At 43.9% G+C, this 25,127-nt stretch overlaps 1 protein-coding gene across 5 annotated transcripts in view; it reads left to right on the top strand.

Moving 5' to 3' along the window:
• L3MBTL1 (L3MBTL histone methyl-lysine binding protein 1) overlaps window positions 1–24,360 on the top strand; it is a 71,463-nt gene extending 47,103 nt beyond the window's left edge. The window contains exons 15-23 of one of the 5 annotated variants that reach the window (XR_007950814.1): window positions 1,690–1,800; window positions 4,571–4,685; window positions 5,002–5,101; window positions 6,618–6,815; window positions 6,968–7,017; window positions 13,163–13,320; window positions 13,842–13,904; window positions 19,558–19,833; window positions 20,474–20,560. Coding sequence is in view for 4 of the 5 variants with exons in the window: in XM_051979099.1 (XP_051835059.1) it covers window positions 1,690–1,800; window positions 4,571–4,685; window positions 5,002–5,101; window positions 6,618–6,815; window positions 6,968–7,017; window positions 13,163–13,320; window positions 13,842–13,904; window positions 20,474–20,695 (1,017 nt within the window). In the remaining variant the exon portion in view is untranslated. Of the gene's footprint in view, window positions 1–1,689; window positions 1,801–4,570; window positions 4,686–5,001; window positions 5,102–6,617; window positions 6,816–6,967; window positions 7,018–13,162; window positions 13,321–13,841; window positions 13,905–19,557; window positions 20,253–20,473 lie in introns of those variants that run through there. The other 4 variants (XM_051979100.1, XM_051979099.1, XM_051979098.1 and 1 more) reach the window with 4 other exon arrangements.
• Window positions 24,361–25,127: the final 767 nt, after the last annotated feature.

Raw genomic sequence — 25,127 nt, 5'->3', positions numbered from 1 at the left:
TTAATAAAGGATAGTGGGAGGAGAGGTAGCACTAACCACAAGAAAGATCAAAGATAAATGGCTTCCTGTAATAAGTAGCACCTGAGCTAAACCCTGGAGAAAGATCCAGCTACATTTGATTCCTCTATCTCTTCTGATATTGTTGCTACTGCCAGAATATCTTAGTGGCCAGGTCCAGCATCTACTTCTTTCCCTTGTATCATTCCCCACTTTCACCCCAACTTCTAGCCCCAAGAGTACATAGTCTAGGTTTCATCTGCAAAGAAAAATTCAAATTCAGAATTAATATACCAAAGTCAGGTCACTAGAACTGCAAATAAATCTGCCTAGTTGCAATTGGATAGTATTTAAATGCTAAATTCTTCTATTGAGGACAATATTTTGGATCTCGTTTGGCCCAAATGATTCCCTCCCACCTTGGAGAGTCCACATACTCATTTATCCTAATAAGACGCAAGGGAGAAAAATGAGGAAAAACATTGGTTTTGGAATCAGGAAGTCTGAATTTGAATCCCAGCTCAGTGAAATGAAAAAAATGCTGAATTTATAGCCAGGAGAGACCTGAATTTGGATCTCACTTCTGAGTCTTACTAGTTAAATAATCACAAACTAGTCATTAACCTCTCTGAAGTTTATTCAGTTTCATCATATGTAAAATGGGGTGCTAATATTTGTGGTTCCAGGTAAGACTCATTGAATTACTGTATAAGAAGACATTTTTAAAGATGATTTATAAATAATGTGTTATTATCATGAATGTTGCCTTGAGCAAGACACAGATTCTCTGGGCCATGTATTAAATCTAAGTTTTATGATTAAATGAGAAGGGGATTTCTTATTTCATAATCTCTGCTCCCCGTTCAAGACTATGTTTTGGGGGAGATTATAGTCACTGATCCATTCTATAATCCCAGGCTTATTATCTTAGGCAATTAGGAAGACTTCTCATTACTTAATGGAACATGAGTTGTTCCACCCATGTTCATATTTAAATGGAGGCTACCCACTCCTACCCAAGAGAAAAAATAAAGGAAATACAAAATAAGCACAATGTTTCCATGACCTCAGAAATAAGAATAATCCACTTAGGCTCTTAAAATTGCCTCTAGCATTCACAAAATGCAGACTCTCATATGGAAAAGGGATCATATTTGTCCTGCTTGGCTCCCAGTTGTGGAACAATGATTGAAGGGAGCAGATTTTGCCTCATTTTAAAGAACTTCCTCATAATTAGAATTGTCCCAAAAAGAATGTGCTACTCCCTGTCAGGGGAGCTGTTGAGGCAAAAGCTAAATGACTGCCTGTCAAGAATTTTGTAGAGGAAATTTCTTCACTGGGTAGGAGGTTAGACCAGATGCCCTTCTCAGTGATCTTCCAGTTCTGGGATTCAGTGATCCAGGTGTTGGATTTACCCCATGGCTACTCCAGCACTGTCTGTCCTGAGACTGCAGAGCATGCAACAGTACACATACCTGCCTCTGGAGACCTAAAGAGAACACCTCCCTGGGGTCTGACCTCTGCTCTGAGGGGTTCCGAGTCCTTGTCAGCTATCCCCACGGAGCACCAGCTGGGGTGGGGGACCACAGGGTAGACAAAGCCAGTCAGACAGCCTGAGGTTTGAGCTCTGTCTGAAACACCCTGGATCTCCACTGAGCTGGGTTCTCAGCCTGATGGTCTGTCTCCCTGCAGCGACCACCCCATGGCTTTCTCATCAACATGAAGCTTGAAGCCGTGGACCGAAGAAGTCCTGCTCTGATCCGAGTGGCCAGCGTGGAGGATGTGGAAGACCACAGGATAAAGGTGGCAGCAGGGGCTGGGAAAGGAGAGTGGGCTGAGTGGGTGGGAGTCAGCTAACCAGGTTGACTTTTGTCAACCAACAATATTGAATTTGGCTGACATTGTCCTGCTTTTGTTCCCCAGACTCTGTCCCGACCTGCCCTTCAAGGCAAGCCAAAAAACATTTAACTGTCTGCTCTATGCAAGGCACTGTGTCTGGTGCTGGAAACACAAAGATAGACAGAGATAGAGCAGAGGACCTGTTTTCAAGCAGTTTATAATCTGATAGGGGAAGAGGTGGTCAGGAAGAGGACATGAACAAAAATAATTGAAACTGAAGAGAGTTCTAAGGGAAAAATGGAAAGTTACAAAGTACCCTGGGAGATTGGAAGGGAGATAGAAGTCAAGGAAGACTTCATGAAGTTGAACCTTGAGAAGAAGGAGAAAATTCAGTAGATAGAGATGGAAGTGGGAAGGATGATGTGCACCTTCATTCCAAGCCTATGAGGTATGGTATGAGAAAAACACAAAAATGATAGAAGGCACAATGAGAGAGAAGAAAAGAGAGTTTATATACTGTGATTGAAATATAGATTATTTGGATGGATGACTTGGACTAGATTGTGGAGGGCCTTGAATGACAAGTGTTAATTCTTTATTCAATAAGCAATGAGGAGCCACTGAAGATTTTTGAGTAGGGTCATGAATTTATTGTTGGAAAGCACTCTCAGGTCCTTTCCTAGATCAGTTGATCACTGTAACTTTGGAGAGAGAAGTTTCAGTTGACTCATGAGGTCAGAAGCTGCATTATAGAACATTTAGAAGAGAGTAAAAGGAGAGGGAGTGGAAGCAATGAGTATAGATCACTTTTTAAAGAAATTTGGCTGAGAAAGGGAGAATATAATCAAAATTTAATAGGGATGGTGGAATTTAGTGAGGGTTTTTTAAAGGTTAGGCAAAATATAAAAAAATCAGTAGATGGAGATTAAAAATTAAAGAGAAAAATTATAATTGAGACAATATGCTAGAGAAGATGGGAAAGGTTGATATCAGAGGGTTTGACCTCAATGAGAGGGCTGTGGGTTTGTTGGAGACCAGTACAAAGAAGGAAATGGTGGGAGTGATGTTCAAGGAGTTATGAGATGAGGAGGAAGAGGAAAGAAAATCAAAATGAATGACCTATTTTTTTTTTTTGGTAAAGTATTAGGTGAGGACCTCAGGTGAGAAGGTAAGGGATGCTGTTGAAAGCTTGGGGAGAGATGAGAATAGCCATTTGGAAGAGCCATTGTGGAGAGTGGGATAGAGAATCAATTAGAGAAGAATAAAAGGATTGCCTTGCTGGTGAGGGCCAAGTTAAGATAAGATGACATAATTTTGTGGCAGACCCAGTCAGCAGAGTATGAGATTTTCTCTTACTCTGTCCAGTAGCTGTGCACAGTGCATAGAGCAATGGACCTGAGTCAGGAAGACCCAAGTTCAAATCCAGGATCAGACATTCATTAGCTATATGATCTTAGGTGAGTCACTTAACCTTGATTGCCTCCAAACAAACAAAAATAACAGTGCCTAATTCTGGGGTTATTGTGAAGATTCAGTGAGATGGTATTTTAAAAGTGCTTCACACAGTGTCTGACACATAATAGGCTCTTGATGAATGCTTGTCCCCTTCCTTTTCCTTTGTAAAGAATAGGAACAAAGTACATAGATGGAGGGAATGATGTAGGGTTAATATTAACATAAGGGAACAAGGGATTTGGGAGTATCAGACATTGTAGAGATGAAGTGCTCCATCACCGAGTCAAACTTGAGAAAGAAGAAATTACAGGTTATAGTGAAGACAAAGATAGGTTTGGGAAGAGTAAGGCGTAGGGAGAGATGGAGTGATAAGATGTTTTCATTCGATAAAAGAATTGCAAAGATCTTGATCATTGAGGGGAAGACTTTTGGGTGATGACAAGGTCAAGAGTATGACTTGTGTAGCTGAGATGGAATGCAGGGGTAGGGAATGAGAGTAGGAAAGATAGAGGAACTGATCATTTAGGATATTTGGGAAAACTCAGCATGTAAGTTGGAAGACTTAGGGCGGAGTTGGAGTAGGGAGAGAGACAATGAGTCAGATATTGAGCTTCTTGACAAAAGAGGGAACATGTCTTGAGGTGAGGAGATTAGTAATAGCCAATAATAAGGAGAGGTTGTTGAGGGATTGTGGCTTTCAAGAAAGAGTCAGGTAGGGGTAAAGGGAGCCAGGAATAGTCCTGCCCTATCTTCAGGTTCAGGGAATTGTAGGGAGCCAGGTAGGGATCAGAGGGAGAAGGTTTGGAAAGGAAGGTAACACTAGCCAGTGATATGTGGAGTTTTGTGTGGCTAGGCTTTTAGGTGCAGACACCCTTTATGTAGTTGGAAATGTGGATCTGCAACTCAGAAGAAAGAAAAAGACCAGAGATAAAGTCTTCTTCATAAAGGTGATAGTTCAAGGCGTGGAAGTGAATGAGATTACTAAAGAAGTGAGTGTAAGGAAAGAAAAGATTTTGTGGGGATCTCCCTATTAAATTGGATGGGTTGAATGAGGAGTTCAGAAAGGGAAGCTGCATCCTGCGTCTCTGTGGGGTTGTTAGAAAGCTTCAGATCAGAAGGAGAAATGGGTTATAATTCTCTCTTCCTCTGTGGATCTCTTGTTCCCTGCTGCAAAGCTTCCCTCTGTTTCTGTCATTCTATATAGACCATTCAAAGGGGAGGGAGGAGTTCCTGGCAGTGGCCTGGGGGTGTTGGAGCCTGGTTACTTTTGCTTCCTCAGCTCCACTTTGATGGCTGGAGTCACGCCTATGACTTTTGGATTGATTCTGACCATCCTGACATACATCCTGTGGGCTGGTGTTCCAAGACTGGCCATCCCCTACAGCCCCCACTCAGTATGTACCTGTCCCCTCCCAGGGACCCCTGGGCACATACCTCTAACTCTATGCAGACCCCCTACCCAGCAGAGACCCCCTGGAGATATCCTTGTATTTCTCTCCCTTAGTTCAGATCCCTTTTCTTCATTTCATGGAGTCCTGGCACTTCTCCTTCCTGAGTTTGGTGGGGAGGGAAGGGATGGTGAAGATGGAAAGACAGGAGTTTTTAGGAGCTAAGTAATCATGGGTCCTTGACATAAAGGCCTTAAACTGGGGTGGCAACCACAGGAACTTAGTTTGACTAAACCCTCTTTCCTTGTTCTCTCTTCTCTAGGACCCAGAGAACCCAGCTCTTCCTCTCCCGGGGGCTGCCCTCCACTCAGCTGTAAAAGCCCACCTCACGTTAAGACCTCCAAGTACAGTTTTCACCACAGGTGGGTGGGTGGGTAGGTGAGTGAATGAGTGATCAAGCAAAGCTTTCCCCTTCCTCCTGCCCTAGATGACCTTCTCTGCTAAAGAGATCATAGGGCACTTTCCCTGAGTTATGGTGGACACCTACACATACACCATGAGAAGTCCAAACTTGCCCATGGGATGGTGCTGGGTGGGTATCTGAGGTTGGTGACCCTGTCTTCCCTCTCCCCCAACCCTGTTTTTTGCCTCCTTTTGGGGCCCCCATCAGAGACAAAGGGCATCTCCTGGGTATTGGGAAGAACTTTTGGACTTGTAGACACTTGGTGAACTTCTGAGGAGGATTTAAAATTCAAAGGACAAGGAACAAGAGAAGATGCTCAGGGAGTGATCTTGAAAATAAACACTAAAGAAAAGCAACAAAGCAGACTCCTCAGATCAAATCTGCAGCATTGTGTTTAGTTCTAGGCACCATGTTTTATGAAGGATTTTAACAAACTGAAGCTCCCAGAGATGGAGCCCAGATGGACAGAGGACTGGAAATCATGTCATATGGAGGTGAATTGAAGGAACCAACGATGTTTAACTTGAAGAAGAGAAAACTCGGGGAAAATATGACGGCACAAATTAGCTTCAGATAGCTGAAGGACTGTCACATGGAAGATGGACTAAACGAATTCTGTTTACTAATGGATAGAGACCACTGGGAAGTGGATTTCAGTTCAATATAAGGGAAATCTTGCTAACAGAGCTGGCCCACAGTGGAATGGACGGCCTCGTGAGGAGAAAAGGAGCTTCTCATCTCTAGAAGAATTGAAGTAGAGACTAAATGACTGTCTATTACGTGTGTTAGGGTGGAGATTCTTGTTGGGAGTGGGAGGTCAGCCTAAGTACCCTCTAAAGTCCCCTCTAACTAAGACTTTGTAATTATAAACTCTGTAAACAGTTGTAACTATGTTTACATGAGGCCTATGTGAATTTTCTCTTTTCAGCCCACCCTCTTGAACCCATTCCTCCTCCCTCACCATCACTCCCTGGGTCTCTCCAGACAGTCCTGGGCATTCTGGATCACCTGACCAGGGGAGGGGGGCACGGTTTGAGTCGGGGTCATGGAGGCACAAGGGCACAGAGCATAGTGATGAACATCTTCCAGAAGAGGCCACAGATTAAAAGTCAAGTCAAGAAGTATTGATGAAGTGCTTACTGTGTGCTAAGTGCTGGGGATGCAAATAGAAGCAAAAAGAAAGCCTGTTCTTGCCTTGAAGGAGCTTACATTCTAATGGGGAAGACAACACATAAAAAGAAGTTGAAAGGGGGCCTGGTGCAGAAGGAAGGCTGCAGAGTCAGGCCTGGGGAAGAAGGCATGAACACGGCTGGCCTCCTACAGTGGAGGCTCCGGGAGGAAAAGGCCAAGCGGAGGAAGGGGCCGCAGAGACATCCACGCAGAGGACTCGGGGTCCTCGGGCCTGGGCATCCAGGAAGCAGGATCCAGTCCCAAGACTGCCGGTCACTTTGGTTGTGTCTCCTTTCCCTTCCCAGGAAGTGCCCCACCCCCGGCTGTGATGGCTCGGGCCACGTCACGGGAAAGTTCACGGCCCACCATTGCCTCTCAGGCTGCCCTCTGGCCGAGAGGAACCAGGGCCGCGTGAAAGCTGAGCTGTCGGACACCGAGGCCTCTGCACGCAAGAGGAACCTCATTGGCTTCACCCCCCGGAAGAAATCCCGACACCACGGCCGGTAGGAACAGGCCCCCCAGCTTCCGGGGCTGGGGGCCGGGTGAGGGGTGTCTCCTGGGGGAGGGCCACGGGGATCAGGAGCGCAGCGGCAGTGAGCACGACCGCCCAGCCCGCCGGGCCTTGACTGCCGCGGCCTGTCTCTGCTTCTCCTAGGATCGGGCGCCCTCCGAAGTACCGGAAAATCCAGCAGGACGACTTCCCGGGTAAGTGACACGGAGTGCCCGCGCTTGGCCCAGCTCCTCGGCCTGCCCGTGTCTCCTCCGCGCCGGCCCGGCCTAGCACTCCGCACGCGGGGGGCGCGGGGGGCGTTTGCTGGGCGAATGACATGGTTGAAGAAGGCAGGCGGTGCGGGGGTCTCCTTTCCGTTCCTCCGCCCCAGAGAGGGAGAGAGGCTGCCTGAGGCTCTGTGTGGTGAACCGGGCCTCCAGGGGCTGCTGGGTCTCCGGGGGGCAGACGTCCACTTTCCCCGGCTTAAGTGGGGGGGAGGAGGGGGAGAAGGCGAAGGCGCAGGGCGCGAGCTAGATCCAGCACCCCAGCATAGTGACGCGCAGCCGGGGCTGGAGAGGGAGAGTTAAAAATTCTGGCCTCGTGGAAGAACCCACAAATTCAGCAGTTTGTATAAGGAGTGGCCATCAAGAGGTCTGGGACAGCTTCGCAGAAGAAATGGGGTGTAAGCTGAACCTCAAGGCGGGAGTTAGAAGGGAAGGGAGGCTGTGTGTGCAAGGCAAAAATTGCATCCCAGCTTGGGGTGTCCACTGGTCACTGGGAAGGCTTCTTGATGGACCAAGGAAAATATATGTGAATAGGTGGAATTAAGCGCGGCTTGTGGAGAGCGGGCTCCAAATGGCAAGGTTGTGTTTTCGCCAAGGCCCAGGAAGCTTTCAGTGCTTTGTTCCAGCATCTGGGCTGTTAAAAGTTAGAGGTTCCCAGGAGAGCGAAAAAGGAAGGAGATACACAGCAGCAAAACTATGGGGTGGAGGGTCAAAAAGACAGGGTGACTCCAAGGAAAACAGTTAATCTGGCTTCACTGTACCCCAAATCCCTAATTACTTGGAGGTCCTTCTCCAGAGATACAGAAAGCAGAGCCCGAGTCTAAGTGAAAGCGATGGAAGGCACAGTTTCCACCTATGTGCTTTCTTCCCTCTCAGGGAAAGTGAGGTCCTCTCCAGGGCTTCTCCCAACTTGACTTCTGCCCTTTCTTCTCCACCACAGGCTGTATAGGGCTACCCCTTTATGTCGCCGCCCATTTGTCCAGCAGTTTTTCTTTATGCCCAGCCTAACTCCTTCTTGCTGCATTTTTTAGCTTATTGCTCTCAGTGAGCACCTACAACAAGGAGGTAACATGGAGGCAGCCCTGGGCAAACCCTCTCAGGTTGCTCTAGCCACCAAAAGGAAGGAGGCAAGCCAACATAAATAATATATTCTTTGTTATAATATATTACATATTATATAATATGAATTTATTACATATTATATAATATTTGTATGTTATATATCATACAAACAGTATATATAATATTGTATATTATATAAAATACATTATATAATATATATTATATATGCAATGTTTCTCACTCGTCTTTCCTTAAGCTTTATTATAATGGACTCACCCTCAGAATTTTCCCTTGGAAAGGTACCTTGGGAAGAAAGCAGATGGGTGACCACCTGTTTTCCATTTCCTCTGAGGTCAGAGTGAGAGGCAGTGATCTTGAGATACATCTCTGGGAACATCATCTATTCTAGCTCTTTTCCAAACAGCTTAATTTGATTTGCTATTTTTATTATTTGATTTGATTTATTTTATATTTGATATATTTTGCTTTTAAATCATTTACATTTCTAAATATACTCTTCCTCTACCAACCATCCAGTGAACCATCTCTCATAATAAAGAATAATTTTTTTAAAAAGACTTCCACAAAACTAATGTATCATCTATGTCTGATGGCATATGCATTGTTACTTATCTGTAGTCATCCTCTCCAAAAAAAAGGAAAGATAAACATTTTCTCCAGGGCCAAAGTTGTCCATTAAGAGCACAAAGCATTCAGTTTCTTTCTGTTGTTGTTGTTTCCATACACCTTGTTGTGGTCATTGTGTATATTATTTTCTAGGTTCTTCATACTTCATTCTGCATCAGTTCATACAAATCTCTGCAAGTTTCAAAGAATCCTTAAATTTCTTGTTTCTTGAAGCATAATATATTTCATGACTTTTACGTGGTACAATTTATCCATTAAACTTCTTATTTTTCAAAGGACAAAGGGGCGAAGTGCTTTGCCCATCATATAGCTCGTCAGTGACAGAACCCAGGGCTCCTAACTTCCCAACTAATTACACTCTTCACCACTCCCTGCTGTGTTTTTTAAAGAGGACAATAGTGACATGGATTTAATAGATGCCATTAATGATAGCTCCCCTGTCTCTAGGACTTTGTTTTGTACAAACTGTTTTGTAACAATCTTACAGATAAGCACCTCAGGGATTATTATCCCCATTTTTCAGAAGGGGAACAGAGATTCAGAAGTTGAAGTGACACAATCACGTCACACGTTACCACGAGTGGGGGTTGGAACACAGATCAGGAGGACTCCCTTCCTGAACCAGCTGCAGTGCTTCTCATTCATCCTTCCTTAAGTTTTATTATAATGGGCTCACCCTCAGAATTTTTCCTTGGAAAGGTGCCTTGGGAAGAAAGCAGATGGGTGATCACCTGTTTTCCATGTTCTCTGGGGTCAGAGTGAGAGGCAGTGGCCTTGAGATGCAGCTAAAGGGCTGACAGGTAGACAGGAAGAAGAGGCTGGCTATGATGTGTGAAATCCTGGCATGGGTTACTGTGAAGCAGACTAGGGTGGAGCAACTGGAACTTTGTCCAGGACATCCACATTTAGATGGTGCCGACAACACCAGCCCTGGGCATGCTTCCTTCTCCCACCCTCAGCAGCCACATCCCAGGTGAGCTCTTCCTTCCCTACACAGTCCACCCCCTTTATGCAGACTGAAAAACTGTCAGCTCAGAGGCTGCTATGAGGAAGGAAAGTTATAGAGTTCTTCTCTGGTGTTTGGGGAGAAGAGGGTGCGCCCCTTCTCCTGACACTGTTTTAGGTGACGTTTTCTTAGAGCTGTCCAGAGGGACAAGGTGATCTGGAGAGCACTGATAAAGATTTTGTCAGGCAGAGGCCTTTGCACTTATAGGGAGTGGGCTCTGTTGGTCTGAGTCAAGGAGCACATTGGGAAAACTTCCTTCAGACTTCCCAGGGGACCTTTCAGGCCTTATAAAAGGCAGGGTCCATGGGAAAAGTTGGGCCCCAGGTGAGAAAAGAGAAAGATGCGTGGGGAGCTGGAGAAATCGTCTTAGAGGCAGGATATATATAGACCAGGCAGTTCAATAGGAGGAGAGGAGAAAGAAAAGGATGGTGTAAGTGGATCCAAAGGCAATCCATAGAAAAAGAAGGTGTATCCTTAAACCCTATGTGCAAAAATAAAAAACTTTTTTTTGAGGTTTATTGAGCCCCCAAAAGAAATCAACTAAGAGGCAGGTAGCTGGCACAGTGAATAGAGCACTGGCCCTGGAGTCAGGAGGACCTGGGTTCAAATTCAACCTCGGGCATTTACTAGCTGTGGGATGCTGGGCAAGTTATTTAACCCCAATTGCCTCCAAAACATTTTTTTAAATCAACTGAAACTCACATATATTTAAAAACCACTTGATTTTGATTGTAACGAGCCATTCTAGGCATCTACTGCTTTTTAATTTAAGAATATATAAATATATTTATATAAAGAGAAGAATGAAGGATTACAGATTTAGAGATGAAAAGAAGCTAAAAGATTATCTAGTCCAGGGCTTCTTAAATTTTTTCCGCCTGCAATCTTGAGAAATTTTTGTGACCTCAAATATATAGGTATATAAAGGAGGCATGCTAATCAAACATACTAACAATAAATCATAATTTTGCTATCCCCACATTGTTATGTGACCCCATATGGGGTCTTGATCCATAGTTTAAGAAGTTAATTTAGTCCAACACCCTTTTTACAGATGGGGAAACTGAGGCAAAGAGACTTGAATTGATTTTCCCAAGGTACACAGATAGTAAATGATAGACTGACTCCTAGTCCAGCATTTCACAGTCTCCCAGAGATAACTTTCCATCTTTGGGAAGGGGTTGCTAGTCATGGTTGACACTGAAATAGGCTAGTTTTTAATCACAGCCTTGTTGCTACAGGACAGGAAGACATGAAGGTCTGTGATTTTGTCAGTTTAAAGAACTCCCACTGTAAGGAATCTCTCCACCAAGAGCAGTCTGCAACTGCCTGTTGCTTAGCAGATAAATTCAAGACAGGTTCACACTCAGCAACTGAGTGTCAAAGGGGAATTTGACCCTAGGCCTTGTTGGCATTAAGGCCAGTACTGCCTCTGTATGCATACAATAGGCCCTAAGTAAATTTGGAGCCCAGTGTTAGGCACCATGTAGACAATAAACGCCTCACATAACGCTAACATCCATGCTGATTAAATGACTATTACATTGCTGAGGACATAGAAAGAGTGCAAGTGTTTACACAAAATAGGTCATAGGATGTTTAGCACAGGGACACACCAAATCCTTAATTACTTGTTCTCTTAGAAAAGGGAGTTTGGTGGATCAGAGAGAGATGTAACAGTAAGATGTGGATGTAGGCTTCCCTCCATCAACCAGCAATGAACAAGTAATTATTAAGTGCCTACTATTTATTAAGAGCCTCCTACTCACTAGGCACAGAACTAGATGCTAGGAATATAAATTACAAGAAATGAGATCTTATTCTCAAGGTGGTGAGACGCTGAGGAGACCCCACTGACATAGCTAAATGTATGCAGAATAAATAACAGAATATACCAGACGTCAAAGTGCAGTTTTAAGCTAATAATGGCTTCAAGCTAATAGGGATTTTAAAAATTGCACTAAGATTTTTGGGATGCTCTGCACAAACAAATATAGACAGGTATGAATGCAAGTTAGCCTGGGAGGAGATTAGGAAAAGCTTTATTTAGAAGGTGGTACTTAAACATTTAAGCCCAGTCTTTTTGTTTAAAAAAAAAATGATTAGCTGAAGGAGAAGAGAGGGAATGAGAAAAGTCTCAAGGATGAGGCAATGTGGTGCTTCTGGATGATTTAGGTTTCTCTAGAGTAACTAAGTGGCACTGGCCCTAGAGTTGGAAGACCTGAATTCAAATCCAACCCCAAACACTTACTAGCTATATATATGCCCTCTGGGCAAGTCACTTGAACTATGTCTCCCTCAATTTTTTCAGCTGTAAAATGGGAATAATAATATTAACACTTCCTCCTAGGATTATTATGAGGCTCAATAAAACAAATTATGTCCTCAATGAGATAATACTTGTAAAGTTTTTAGCATCCAGTAAGTGCTTAATAAATGCTTTTCATCCGTCCCCTCCCCTATTTCCCATGCCATCATAACCCATGGGCCCTTGAACAAGCCCCTCATCTCAGTTTTAAGTTACCATTGCCACCTCATTTGGACAATCTGTGTGAAATCCATATTCATCTGTTTCTATCCATACAGTGTCAAGAAACTTAGAGGATGATCTCCACTGTGTCAAACAAGTCCCATGGGGATTTTACCAGTGGTTGTGGGACAAGAGTCCTTTAGGATGGCATGGAAAGGCAGGAATGGGTTACCATTTTCATCATCGGTGGGAGTTTAAAAGACCATAGATTTAGGACTGGAAGATATTTCTGAAGTCATTTAATCCAATCGCCTCATTTTACAGATGAGAAACTTGAGTCTCAGAAATATGGAGTGACTTGCCCTGAGGGCAGGTGTCCAACATAGGTTTTCTTCACCTCAAGGCCAATGCTTTACCTTGCCCCATCAGTGTGAAAAACTCACACTGATCCACCAAAGTCTAACACAGGATAGGAGTAATCATTAATAATCAATAATTAATCACTTCTCAGCCTCCCTCAGAAAGCTGCTGAAAATAAAGTTACATAGGATGTCCAAGGAGCTTCACCTGTACACTTCACTGCTGAGGGAGGAGCCTTTGGAAAAGGACACCTTAAGTCTGAAGTGAGGATGTTGTGTCAGGGACGAGTCAGGATGGTGTATTTACACATCTTGACTGTGATCACAAAGTGAAAGTGGCCTGTCTTAGGCTGACCCACAGGGAGAACCAGACACACGCTCCCCTGCCCCCATGGCTTTCCACGCATGTCCCCTCCCCAGGCTCAACTTCTCTGCTGGCTTCTAGATGCCCATCAGGAGCGCCATGCACTGCCCAGAGCGGGCCGAGCGCCCCTCCCCATTTGTCTGTCAGGCTTTGCATTTGGTTTCCAGCTTTGCCCCCCGACAACATGCACCAATCCTTCTTCATGTCGGCCTTGCCAGCTCACCCGGGTCGTTCTTTGTCCACATGCTGGGAGCAACACTGCAAACTCCTGCCGGGAATAGCAAGTGTCAATGCAGCATCAGTGACCAAATGGACCATCGAGGAGGTAGGAGGGCCCTCCTTGGGTCTGGGGAGAAGCCTCCCCTTCCCTTGCCTCCACAGCCCACTAATGAAAGAACTTGAGGCCTTCCCTCCCTGAGCCTAGCACAGCCTAGTTGTGATAGTCATAAATGCAGAACTGGATTCTGAATTCAAATGCCTTTGTCTAATGGTGTGGCTCAGTTTTCTGTCCTTTGGAAAGCCCCACTGGGGGATTTTTAGTGGGGAAGAAGAAGAGCTTCCAGTCCAGCCCAACAAAGGTTGGGAATTTTCCCATTCGGGACCCTCAGGTACAAGGGCCCCACATCTCACCGGACTTGCCGGAGCAGCCACCAAATACGGCGTTGCAAGATTGCCTGGGATTAGCTTCACCTGGTAGATTTGGGCACAGGAAACCTCTGCATGCCTCATGGGAAGCCAGGAGGCATTTCTAGCCTGACTATTCTGCCTTCTCACTTCCCATCTCTCCCCCTCCCTTCTGCTTCCTTCCCTCCCCTTTCATCAATATTCCCTTCCTTGGTTTCTAAGGTCTTCAGCTTTGTCCAGATTCTGACGGGCTGTGATGAACAAGCTAAACTCTTCAGAGATGAGGTAAGGAAAGCCAGTCAAAGCAGTGGGGAGGCTGCTGGTCAAGCCAGGGGGCTCTGGGAGGGCAGGTGTACATGCTAGTCTCTGCTTTGGAAGCCAGACCACAAACAATCTCATCCCATCAGAGGTCCCCGTGGCCCTCAGTTTCTACATTTTAATCACAGCCTATATCCTGAGGAACAATATGGCATGGCCTGTAAAGGGGGATGGTAAACCCTCAGACACAGCAATGGTCTCTCTTGCTAACTAGGACAATAGTGAATACTATTGGGAATTAATTCAGATTCTCTGTTCCTCCTAAGCATTTATTTATTTGCACTAACCACCTATTAGTCTGAAGTGCTAATCAGTATAAATGTTTTTAAAATTTCATAGCATAACAAAACATGACATTTAAAATTAAGAGGCAAGGCCTTATTTGAGCTAATAAATAATGAGCTTAAAATAATAGAAAACAGTATCTAATTCCTGACTATTAATTCATATTCTATGGATTGCCAAGGACCTCAGGGGCCATCTAGTCGAACAGTATAAAAGCCCTGTTGACTTTTGCTTGCATACCTCCAGTGATGGGACTTTCATTACTTCATAAGACAGTCTATTCTGTGTTAAACTGCTCTCACTCTTTAGAAAGGCTCTTAGGTTGAGATAAAATTGGCATCCCTATCATTTTAGTCCATTGTTCTAAGATTCACTTCTGGATGAACACTTTCTGGAAGACTAACATGTTTCATCTTCCACAGTGACTAGCCTTCAAATATTTGAAAATAATGATCTTGTCTCTCCTAAATCTTCTTTTCACCAAGCTGTACATAATAAGTTCTTCAACGATTCCTACTATAGCATGGTTTTCAGACTTCTCATCATCCAGGTTTCATTTCTGTGGTTGCCCCCTAATTTGTCAATGTCCTTCCTAAAGAATAAGTCCCAAAACTGACAACAGAACTGGATATACTATATATTTTAGATGTGGTCTGATCAGTATACAGTATGATGGGAGTCTTACTTCCTTTATTCTGGGCAATGGACTTTTACCCAGTGCAGCCTAATTGTTACTTTTTTTTTTTTTTTTTTTTAAGCAGCTACATCACATTGTTGCTTTATGTTGGACTTGTTTTCTATATTAAAAACTCCCAGGTCTTTCTCACCTGAGCCGTTGTCATCAACTTAGGATCATCCCTAATCCCATTCCTCTACTTAGATAATCGATTAGTTAGAATATATTTGATTTTGTTCATTTCCTGTGATTGTTTTAAGTCTGTTTCTATCATCACTGGTCTTAGCTATCCATTAGCAGATTTGATAAGAAAATCTTCCATATCTTCATTCAAGTCATTGGTAAATATATTGAACATAATTAGACCAAGGATAGAAGCCCTGTTGGCAACTGTTCTCTCTAGAGAGCAGTAATTATTTAACTAATTAGCCATTAATCTAAACACTTTGGGCACAGTTATTTAATCCATCTTATGGTATTATCTTCCATATTCTTATTTTACAATCTCATCCTTGAAAATAACATAGGAAAACCTACCAAGTGCTTTATTAATATCAAGACGTATAATGCCTACAACTTTCCCCCAACCTACTCCCAAAGAAAACCTATCCAAAAAAAAATAAAAAAGGGAGAAAAGGTTAGTTTAGCACGATTTATTTAGAGTGCACTAATATTAGTTCCTAGTGTTCACTGAATTTTTTTCTAAATATTTGCAAACTATCTGGTTGGTGTTCCATTTTTAAATTTTGCTATTTAATGATACCTGGCTAGCTAGTTGCTCTGTAGTTCCTAGGATCCATATTGTTCCTCTTTTAAAAACAGACATTTGCCAGTCGCTTATCTTCCACGGTTTCTTCTCTCCACAGTTTCTCAAAGATTATTGGCAATAGTTGGAGGATTATATTAGAAATAGCCTGGATTGTGATTCATCTGAGCCTCTAAACCTGACCTAAATAGTAAAAGGAGTAGGGACTCTTTTATTATCCATTCAGTCAATCAATAAATCATTTATTAAGTGCCTAGTATGTACCAGGCACTGTGTTAAGCAGCTAGGATTACAAAAAGAAGTATAAAAGACTATCCCTGCCCTCGAGGAGCTGACAATCTAATGTAAAATTGTCTTTGATGTCATGAAATTTCTCCTTGATTTTGTTTGTCTTGCCCTTTCCAATTTGAAGACCATTCTTATTGCTAGAGATAATAAGAGCAAAGAAGGAGCTGCCTAATCCATTAAGTTAAAATAGTAAATATGTTCATTGGCAGACTTTTCCCTTTCTGCTTCCTATCTAAGCATGGCTTTAAAAGTTCCTTCTCTTATTCTTAGTATTTTTTGCAAATCTCAGCCCACCTTAGACTTTCTAATACTATCCTTACACACTATGGCTCACTCTATTGTACAGTACTTGTCATTAATTATGAGATACTTTTTCCATCTTCTATGTGGTGCATCCTTTTAACATGAATTCATCAGAGAATTCCCTATCTTGGTTTCTTTGTCTTCCACATTGCAATTAATTTGCTACTGTAAGATCAAAATTTTCACTTTTAGAGACATCCCCCACTATATTCCCTTTTACAATCTCAGGCAAAGTTTGTGGAGGATGGTCACTGTGTCCCTGTGGTTGCATGGATGGGAAAGGGGAGGGGGATGAGAAGGGTGGTGGGACGTCCTTTACTTTCATTTGGTGCATTCTCACTATCAGCATACCCCATTGCAGCATGGTTTCAACCTTTGCCTTGAGATCTTATCTCTGTTTTTTTTTTTTTCCTGAGTGTTTAAAATTCAGGTTTCTTATGTTTATTTCATTACATCTCTGGACCTAGTATTCCTTTAACTCACTGTTACCCTGCTAAGGTGTGATCATTGTTTCCTACTGAGAATATTAGTCTCATTACCTTTAGGAATTAATTCAGTAACAAATCAGTTGTCATTTGTTTAGCACCTACTAATGTGTGGAATCTGTAGTTTCTAGTACTTGAGGGAGATGCAAACTGGTGCTTAAGACCCTGGAGTTTACTGAAATAGGAGACAGGGAAATTATGATTGAGAAAGATGAAAGTGCGTGTGCTCAAGAGGAAGAGAGGAGTTTGAGCTTTCTGAATAATGGGAGTCACCTCCTGGCATCCTGGCCATGATCTATAGGGAGAAAGATTTGAGAGGAAAAAAAGGATTTTAAAAAGTCTCTGTGATGTTAATAGGAAGGAGGGAAGGAAGGAAGGGAGGAAGAAAGGAAGGAAGGAAGAAGTGAAAAAAGGAAGAAAAAGAAAAAGAAAGATATGAACAATCCAAGCTTTCAAGCAGAATTTCATTTCCTAGTAATCTCACCATTGAATCAGAAAACTCCTTTAATCAACCCCCCTTGCATATATATATATATATGATAATCCCAAACCAGTTAGTTTAGAAGTCATCTATGAAGTACAATTTAATATTCCTATTTAATAATTAATACTGTTAAAGCTATTAAATGCTATTTTAAAAAATTCCTATTTAATAAACTATTAGATACTACTTAATATTCCTATTTAATAATTAATACTATTAAGGCTTTTAAATACTATTTAATATTCCTACTTAATAAGCTATTAGATACTACTTAATATTACAATTTAATAACTAATACTATTAAAGATATTATATACTATTGAACATTCCTATTTAATAACTAATACTATTTAAGCTATTAAAGCTTAAAGACATTTGGGCTATCCTATATCTGTATGTAAGGTCATTCTCAGAATTAAGAGGGCTAGCAAGAAAAGCATTTAAGGAGAGGCCATTTGAACAAATTAAAGCAGTGCTGTGTTGCAAACAGAATTTTTAAAGCAGAAAAAGCTCAGTTTTACATTGAATTTAGAAAATAAACTAGTGAGACCTGTAGATCAAAACTGTACTGAACTATTCTAGATAAAGAAAACCCTGCTCCTAGGCCTTCTTAGGCAAATGGGACAATCATTTCTTCCTTGAATACTGGGTAGCATCACATTTTTTCTGATCGCCTGTCTGAAGATCTGTTTGCCAAGAATGACAGGTGCACCTGTCCCTGGAGCTTTCCTGTTGGTGACAACAGCCCGTAGCGAGCCCAGCACTTTCTGTCCTGCCTCCCAGACTGGGTGTGAGCATCCAGATTGTAAGCAGCCAAAGATAGTACAGGATGGGAATCGTAAGCACAGATTGGAGAAGGCCTTACCCCTGGAGGCTGATGTCACAGAAGACACATTTCCCTGCCCACAGAGAAGCTATGTCAGAGACAGATTCTTTCATCTTGGGGGAGGCTAACATTATCTTTTGGGGTTGTTGACTTCTTGAGGGCCTAGAAAAGACAGATGCTTGCTTTCCCTTAGCTAGGCCCAAATTGCCCCATGGAGCCTCAGGATCCCAGAACCCACAAGGAGGAATAGGAAGAAGGAAGTATTGTTTTCTTGAATTTTCCATAATAAACAATGAATGAGACCCTTAAACCCAGACAACCTCCCCCCATTCAAGGATCCCTTTGTTCTTAGCCATCCTGCTCCTCTAAGAAGGGAAACTCATGGAGTCTGGGATGAGATTAGGAGAGATTGCTCATCATTAATTTCCTCTTGGTACCTGCAGCTCCTTTGATATACTCTCTCCATATAGCTCCGAGGACTTTCATGAGATCATAGTTTTAGAATTGGAAATGACCCTAGTACTCATCCAGGCCAACCCTTTTTTTCTTCCCACCCCACCACGACAGTCTCAGACTCAGAAGCTCCCCTGAGTCACAAACAACCCTTCTGGCTGTTACTTGTCTATCCTTAAGACTTAGCTCCCCACCATCTCTCCCTCAGTGCCAGTCATTCCTGTCCCGGTTCTGTCACTCAGTCAATAGCCTGCAAGCTGTATAAGCAAAGGGATCAAAGCAGCCAGTTTCCTAACCCATTCAATGAGATTATCAGGAGGTGAAGTTATGCTTAGACGCTTTGATTGTTCATACCTTTCAATAAGCCCTGACTTTGCATTGCTCAAACTTCTTTCTCATTAGGAAGTTTTTGGTGACTGTTCCCAAGGGTGAAGAAAATCTTAGGTTCATTGTAATTTCTTTTTTTAAACTACAGAATCCAAGGTTCCAATCTTAGATATTTTTATGGAATCCAAAAACATTTTGTACTTAAAATCATCAGTGCCTGTGCAAATGTGTATGTGTTAATAGAGAGAAGCCACTACATCTTTCTTTCCTTCTCTGTCCCTATCTCTTGGTCCCTCTTCCTTTATTCCTTTCTCCCCTATCCCCATCTTCCTTTATTCTCCTTTTTCTTTCTCCCTTCTCCCTTTTCTCTTTCCCTTCTTCCTTCTTCTCCTTTCCCTTCTCTTTCTTTCTTGTCCTTTTCATCTCTCTTCTTTCTTATTCCTCCTTTTCTCTTTCACAATCCTCCTTTTCTCCTTTCCCTTCTCTTCCTTCTTGTCCTTTTCAAATCTCTTCTCTTTTCGCTTTTCCTCCCTTCCTTGTTCTTTTTCTCTCCTTCATGATCCCCCTTTTCTCCTTTTCCTTCTCTCTTCTTCTTTCCCTTCTACCTTCTTTCCCCCTTCCTCTATCCCTTCCCTCCTTGTCTTCCTTTTTTATTCTCTTTCCTGCTTGTCCTTTTCCTTCCTTCCCTCTTCACCACCTTTTCCCTTCCCCATCTTCCCCACCTCAGAAGATTGATGGCGAGGCCTTCCTTTTGCTGACACAGGCGGACATCGTGAAGATCATGTGCATCAAGCTGGGCCCAGCCCTGAAGATCTATAATGCCATTCTCATGTTCAGAAATGCCGATGATACCTTAAAGTGACTGTTACCATGGGCCAGGACTCCCAATTCTCGGGGTCCTCCCCCTCCTGACATCTTCTGGCCCCAGTTCCCCAAACCTACATCCCCATCCTCTCTCTGTCTTGCCTCTCCCTGCCAGGAGTCTCGTCTGTTTCCATCCCAGGTTTGGTCTCCGTGTTTCTGGGGTGGGTCCTTAGGAAGTGGGAATGGAGGGACTTTGGAGAAAGTGCAGTCCCCAACTCCACAAGCTGAGTTTTCTCCTAAGGTCCTAGCAAAGGCAGAATATGGGCTGGAGATAGGCCTTCCTTCCAAGCTAGCCCAATCTCTTGGTCCAGCTTTGGGCCCACACATTCTAAAATTGTTGTGGGGGGTGTTGGGTGCTGGGGGAGGGAGGGACAGGATTTCTCATCAGTGATCATCACTGGAGTGGCTGGAATCACACGGTCCCTCAAATCTCAATATTTCTCCCAGGGACATTTTTTTTTTTGGGGGGGGGTGGCAACTGGACTTTTTCAGAGCAGTCAAGAGCAACTTTTCAAAAGCTTTAAAAGCTTGGAAGAATGAAAAACATCCAAGAGGAAACATCTTCTGACAATTTTTCTGAAGTCTTCACTCACTTTTCTCCCCCCATCAGATTTCCTGTTCTGTTCAGTTGGCCCACCCATTTACTACAGTTTCCCCCAGCTCCTTTTCTGTCATGGGTGCCCCTGCCTGAGGACAGGCCTGGTTCCCCAGTTCTGCCAGTAGAGCACTCCCAGGCCCAACCCAACTCCTTTTTCCCCCTCTGATATTCTGATCCACAGGGAGACTGGTTTTTAGAGGATCTGTGGCAAACCCCTCATTGCCTTCCTCCCCACTGCCGAGGAGATCAGAATTCGAGCCAAGATGCCTTCTTAGAACATGCCTTGAGTGTCAGCCCTGGACTATATGATGTTCCAAACTCCAGTGCCAAGGTCCCAGCCCCAAGGTTTGGGAGACAGTCTAGGGTCTCTTTCAAGGCAAACAAAGGTCTGGATCATTTTTAGCCCATTCCTTTGCTCTTCCAACATGCTCTCTTCTCGTTGGCTAAAGTCCCCATCCCCCACCCCCAAAAAACGGGCTTGGGAGTGACCGCTAGAGAGAGAGAGGTGGGCCTAGCTCCTGCAGGACAATCTCTGCCAAATCCCTGAGCAGCTCCGGGGAGGGGCCCGGCCCCCATGTCTGCAGTCGCTGCCCCTCCCTGCCTGCAGGATGGGGGTGGGCACCCTCATCATGAAACACCAGCAACCTGTCTTCACTGCTACATGTCTGCAATCCACGTTGGTGTGTGGGTCAAACTCATGCTCGGCTTCCCATGGAAATGTCGCATTTTGACTCTTTACTACTGAATATGTGGGGTCACTTCTGACCCATCATTTACATGTTTGCTGCTTGCTCTTCATGAGAAATTTTTAAAAAGAAGAGATGCTGGGGGTGGGGGGAGGCTGTGAGTGTGTGTGTACGGGGGCGCATGTAGGTGAACTTTTTTATCTTTTTTTAATGAGTTCTCTGGCATCTGTCCCTTTCTCATGACTGTCCTTCTTCACCACTGCCAAACTGTTTCCTACAGGGGGGGGGACTCCTGGGACCCTATCCCACCTCTGCTCGGGGGTGAGGCGGAGGGGACAGGAGAGAGACCCCCTGGCCCCGAGCAGTCACTGCCAAACCTCTCCTGCGGCCAAGCGGCACTGACCCTTTTCCTGAGAAGGTGGACTGGGCTGGAATGCTGGGACTTCTTTGTTTCCAGCCTCACTGGTGAGGAATTTTGAGAATGTGGGCAAGAAAGGCTCTGGAATCTATATCTTTACCATGGGCCTTCGGGCTCCCCACTCTGAAAACTTCATTCAGCAACTGAGCTTTTTGCCAAGGAAAGCAGACCCCTAACCAGAGGAGCTCTGTTTCTAGCAGCCTTGTGCTATGTGGGGAGGGCAGGGGAGAACACCATTTTCCCTGTTTTCTGGGGGCCACAGAGCCAGTCTCCAGGAAGAATAAAAGCAAACCCAAGACCATAAAGTATAAATCTGTCCACAGAGCACCAGCCTTGGCCCTGCTGGGGTTACAGGCTTCAGTCCAGAGCCAGCGGCTTAGTGGGAAGGGGTCCCAGGGCTGGGCTTTCCTGTCCCACCCAATGGCAAGAGCCCAAGCTCCCCTATCCCCAGTTTAAGCAGACTATCTCTGCTCTAGCCCCTGGATCTGCTCAGGCTCTGCCCCATTATCATGCTGAATGTGGTGTTTTAGAGAGTAAAGCCTGGATGGAGTAGACCAGAGGGAGCGTGGATGTGATTGTCTATGTCGGGAGCATGTTGGGAGTGGGGAGAGGGAAGAGGGGAGATCATGTGGGTGTTAGGGAAGTACATGAGTGGATGAAATTGTACATACTGTGAACATGGGAGAGAGGGGGATATGACTTGGGGGTATAGTGTCTCTGTGTCAAGTCATACCTGTCTGCGTGGTATGAACACATTAGCTGAAACGTGAGCGGGTCATTGAGTATTCTCTGGGTGTCTGTGTATGTACTTGGATGGAGAGGTATCTGAGTGTGTAAGGACCTGTGCGAGCAAGATTATCTGTATATAATATGAGTGTGGGTGAGATCTTTGTGGGAATATATGTGTGACAAGTCAGGATTGTCTGACTGTGTGTAAGATATGAGTCATATCATATGTGTTCATATATGACTATATGAGATATGAGAAAGTATGTATTTTGAAACTGGATAGGGGAAGGGCAAGGAAGGTGATACAGAGGGGTCCATGAGCCTATGAGTATGAATTTTAGAGAGTTACATTGTGAGGGAGGGGGGGGTGTTGTGTCTGTGTATGGTATGGAAGCAAGATGTGAACACAGGGAGAGTGTTATGTGAGTGTGGAAAGCATATTGTGATTAAGTGTGTGATGTGAAAAAGGTGCTATGAGCACGTGGAGCTGGGGGTTGTCTTCCGGTATAGAGAGCCCTGACCATAGGTGCTGACCTGAAAGGCCATCTGCCCAGGACAAGGTCAGGACTTAGGGAGAAAGTTAAGGGCTATTACAATTTGAATTTTTTTCTTTTAAAACAAAACAAAGACAGATAAATCCAAAGCATTGCCCACTCCTGCCCCTTCACCCTACCAAGGTGGAACCCTGCTGGGGTTCATTTAAAGAAGGGGAAGTTAAAAGAGAGGCCCTCAGTCCTCAATCTGCAAGCTGCAGAGAGCCAAGCAGAAGTAGGACATTCTTATGAAGACATAGAGTGCAGGTTTGGGGATGGGACCTCTAGAGTCACAGAGGAGCCTTTCTTGGGGAAGGAGGAGGGGATCCCTGTACAAATGGAGCAGGTCCTAGGGAGCTGTGGGAAAGGGTATCTGTCAGAAGGATGAGAACTTGCTGTTGTCTTTGTCTATGGTGCTACAGCAACTACTGCTTATCCTGACCAGGGACTCTAAAGCCAAAGGCATTTTGGAATTGGGGGGCAGGGGGGAGCTGGAAACCAGCTGCAATCACTTGCCCAGAGTGACTTGGAACTTATAGGACCTGGCAGGAGTCCCCCGCTTCTGGGGTTTCCTTTTTGGTGGTGAAGCTGCTCCCCTGTTGATGAGGCAATTTTGTGCCTTGTTTGGGAAAGATGTCTTGTTTTGTCAGTGTCCTGCCTGCTCTTTACCCCCAACCCACCCCCACTTCTCTGAGTTCAGTGTCTCCCATACCCCACTGCCTCTGCATTATCACTCCAAAGTGAAGAGAGACCTCAGAAGCCAGCATTAGAAGGCGGGTGACTTGTTCCCAAAGGGCATGGCCTGCGAGCCCTCCGGGGTGATGGGGTTGGGGTGATAGCATTGAGTTTTGTCAAGGCTTCACTGGTGCAGAGGGGGCCAGAAGTCTGATTGACCCTCCTCCAATCCTGATTCTTGGGCCCGGCATTATAGTTTTTAGTCGGCCTCTTTGTTAAATGAGAGAAAAGTTCTTTCACCTCCTGCCTTGAGGCAAAATGACTGGTGCTAGGTCAGCCCCTCCAGGACCGCTAGTGAGGTGCTAAGCCAGTATTTGCTTCCCTGGAGGGATGATCTGCCAGCAAATACTTGTGTTGTTTGGTTGTGGAGAAAGTAAGAGAAGCGGGGACTTTCGCAGGAAGGGACCCTAACCTCCCCAAACCTGGAAGCATCCATACTTTCTGCATCAATGTCAAGCACTTTGGAATGGAAGAAAAATCACAGAAGGGGAGAAAATTCAGCCATTGCCTTTTGTCTCTCCAGGATGAAATCTTTGCAGTTGGATGTGGGGGAGGCAATGGGGGATTGTTTCTAGCTAACTTCTTTTATTCCTCCTCACATCCCCCCGCCCCAACCCTGCCAGTTTCTGAGGGATAGGGAGATGCCCAGCCCTGGATTTGAGAGGTGAGAGGCCCCTTCTGTTTAAGTTTGGATTTGGGAGTGTGGGGATAACTGTGGTGACAACAAAGGAACTTTTGCACTTTTGTTCTTTTGCACATTTTTTGGGCACGTTTTTGATATTTGCACCATTTTTTTTGTGTTTTCATGAGGAAAATACTCTGATTCAAGTAGATGCAGCTAATCTGGAGCTTTATGTCCCAAGTATACAGAGTTTAAGTTGGGGAAAAGTTACAATAAAGTGTGATGTGTTTTGTCAGTGTTTTGAAATTATCAGTAAATAAATGTGAACAGCTGAATCAAATGACACCTGGGCTTGATTCTCTCCATTTGTTTATTTACACTCCAACCTGCTCCCCAATGTTTATTCATACTTCACTTGATCCCCAAAAGGATTTGAGATCATTTATATAAACCCAGTATAAGACAAAACAAAAATTTTCTAAATGAAAAAAGAAAGGTAGAGGGCAAAGAAATAGATGCTACGATAGTAATAAAGGGAATTTTCCTCAAAATGATAAGCAATATCTATCTAAAATCATCAGCAAGCATTATTCATAATGAGATGCCTGGATGTATTCCCAATAAAATCAGGGGTGAAATAAGGATGCCCATTACCATCACTATTATTTGATGTTATACTAGAAATGTTGGCTTTAGCAATAAGAAAAGAAAAAATTAAAGGAATTAGAATAGGCAATGAGGAAATAAAACTGCCATTCTTTTCAGATGATATGAACATATACTTAGAGAATCGCAGAGAATAATCCAAAAACTTAACTTGAAACAGGTAACAGCTTTAACAAAGTTGCAGGATAGAAAATTAACCCACACAAATCATCAGCATTTCTATATATTACTGACAAAGCCCAACAGCAAGAGATAGAAATTCTATTTAAAATAATTGTAGACAAAATATCTGGGTTTCTACCTGCCATGACAAACTAGGAACTTAATTTTCTAGGACTTTGAAAAGTTGAATGCCTTGTCTAATCATCTGGCTAGTATAGGACTTGAAATGTTGTCTTCTGGATTCTGAGGTTAGCTCTCCATCTGCTATATCACATTGCCCATCA

The sequence above is a fragment of the Antechinus flavipes genome, chromosome 2, assembly GCF_016432865.1.
Source record: "Antechinus flavipes isolate AdamAnt ecotype Samford, QLD, Australia chromosome 2, AdamAnt_v2, whole genome shotgun sequence".
NCBI classification, from domain to species: domain Eukaryota; kingdom Metazoa; phylum Chordata; class Mammalia; order Dasyuromorphia; family Dasyuridae; genus Antechinus; species Antechinus flavipes.
This window is presented reverse-complemented; position numbering and strand designations above follow the sequence as displayed.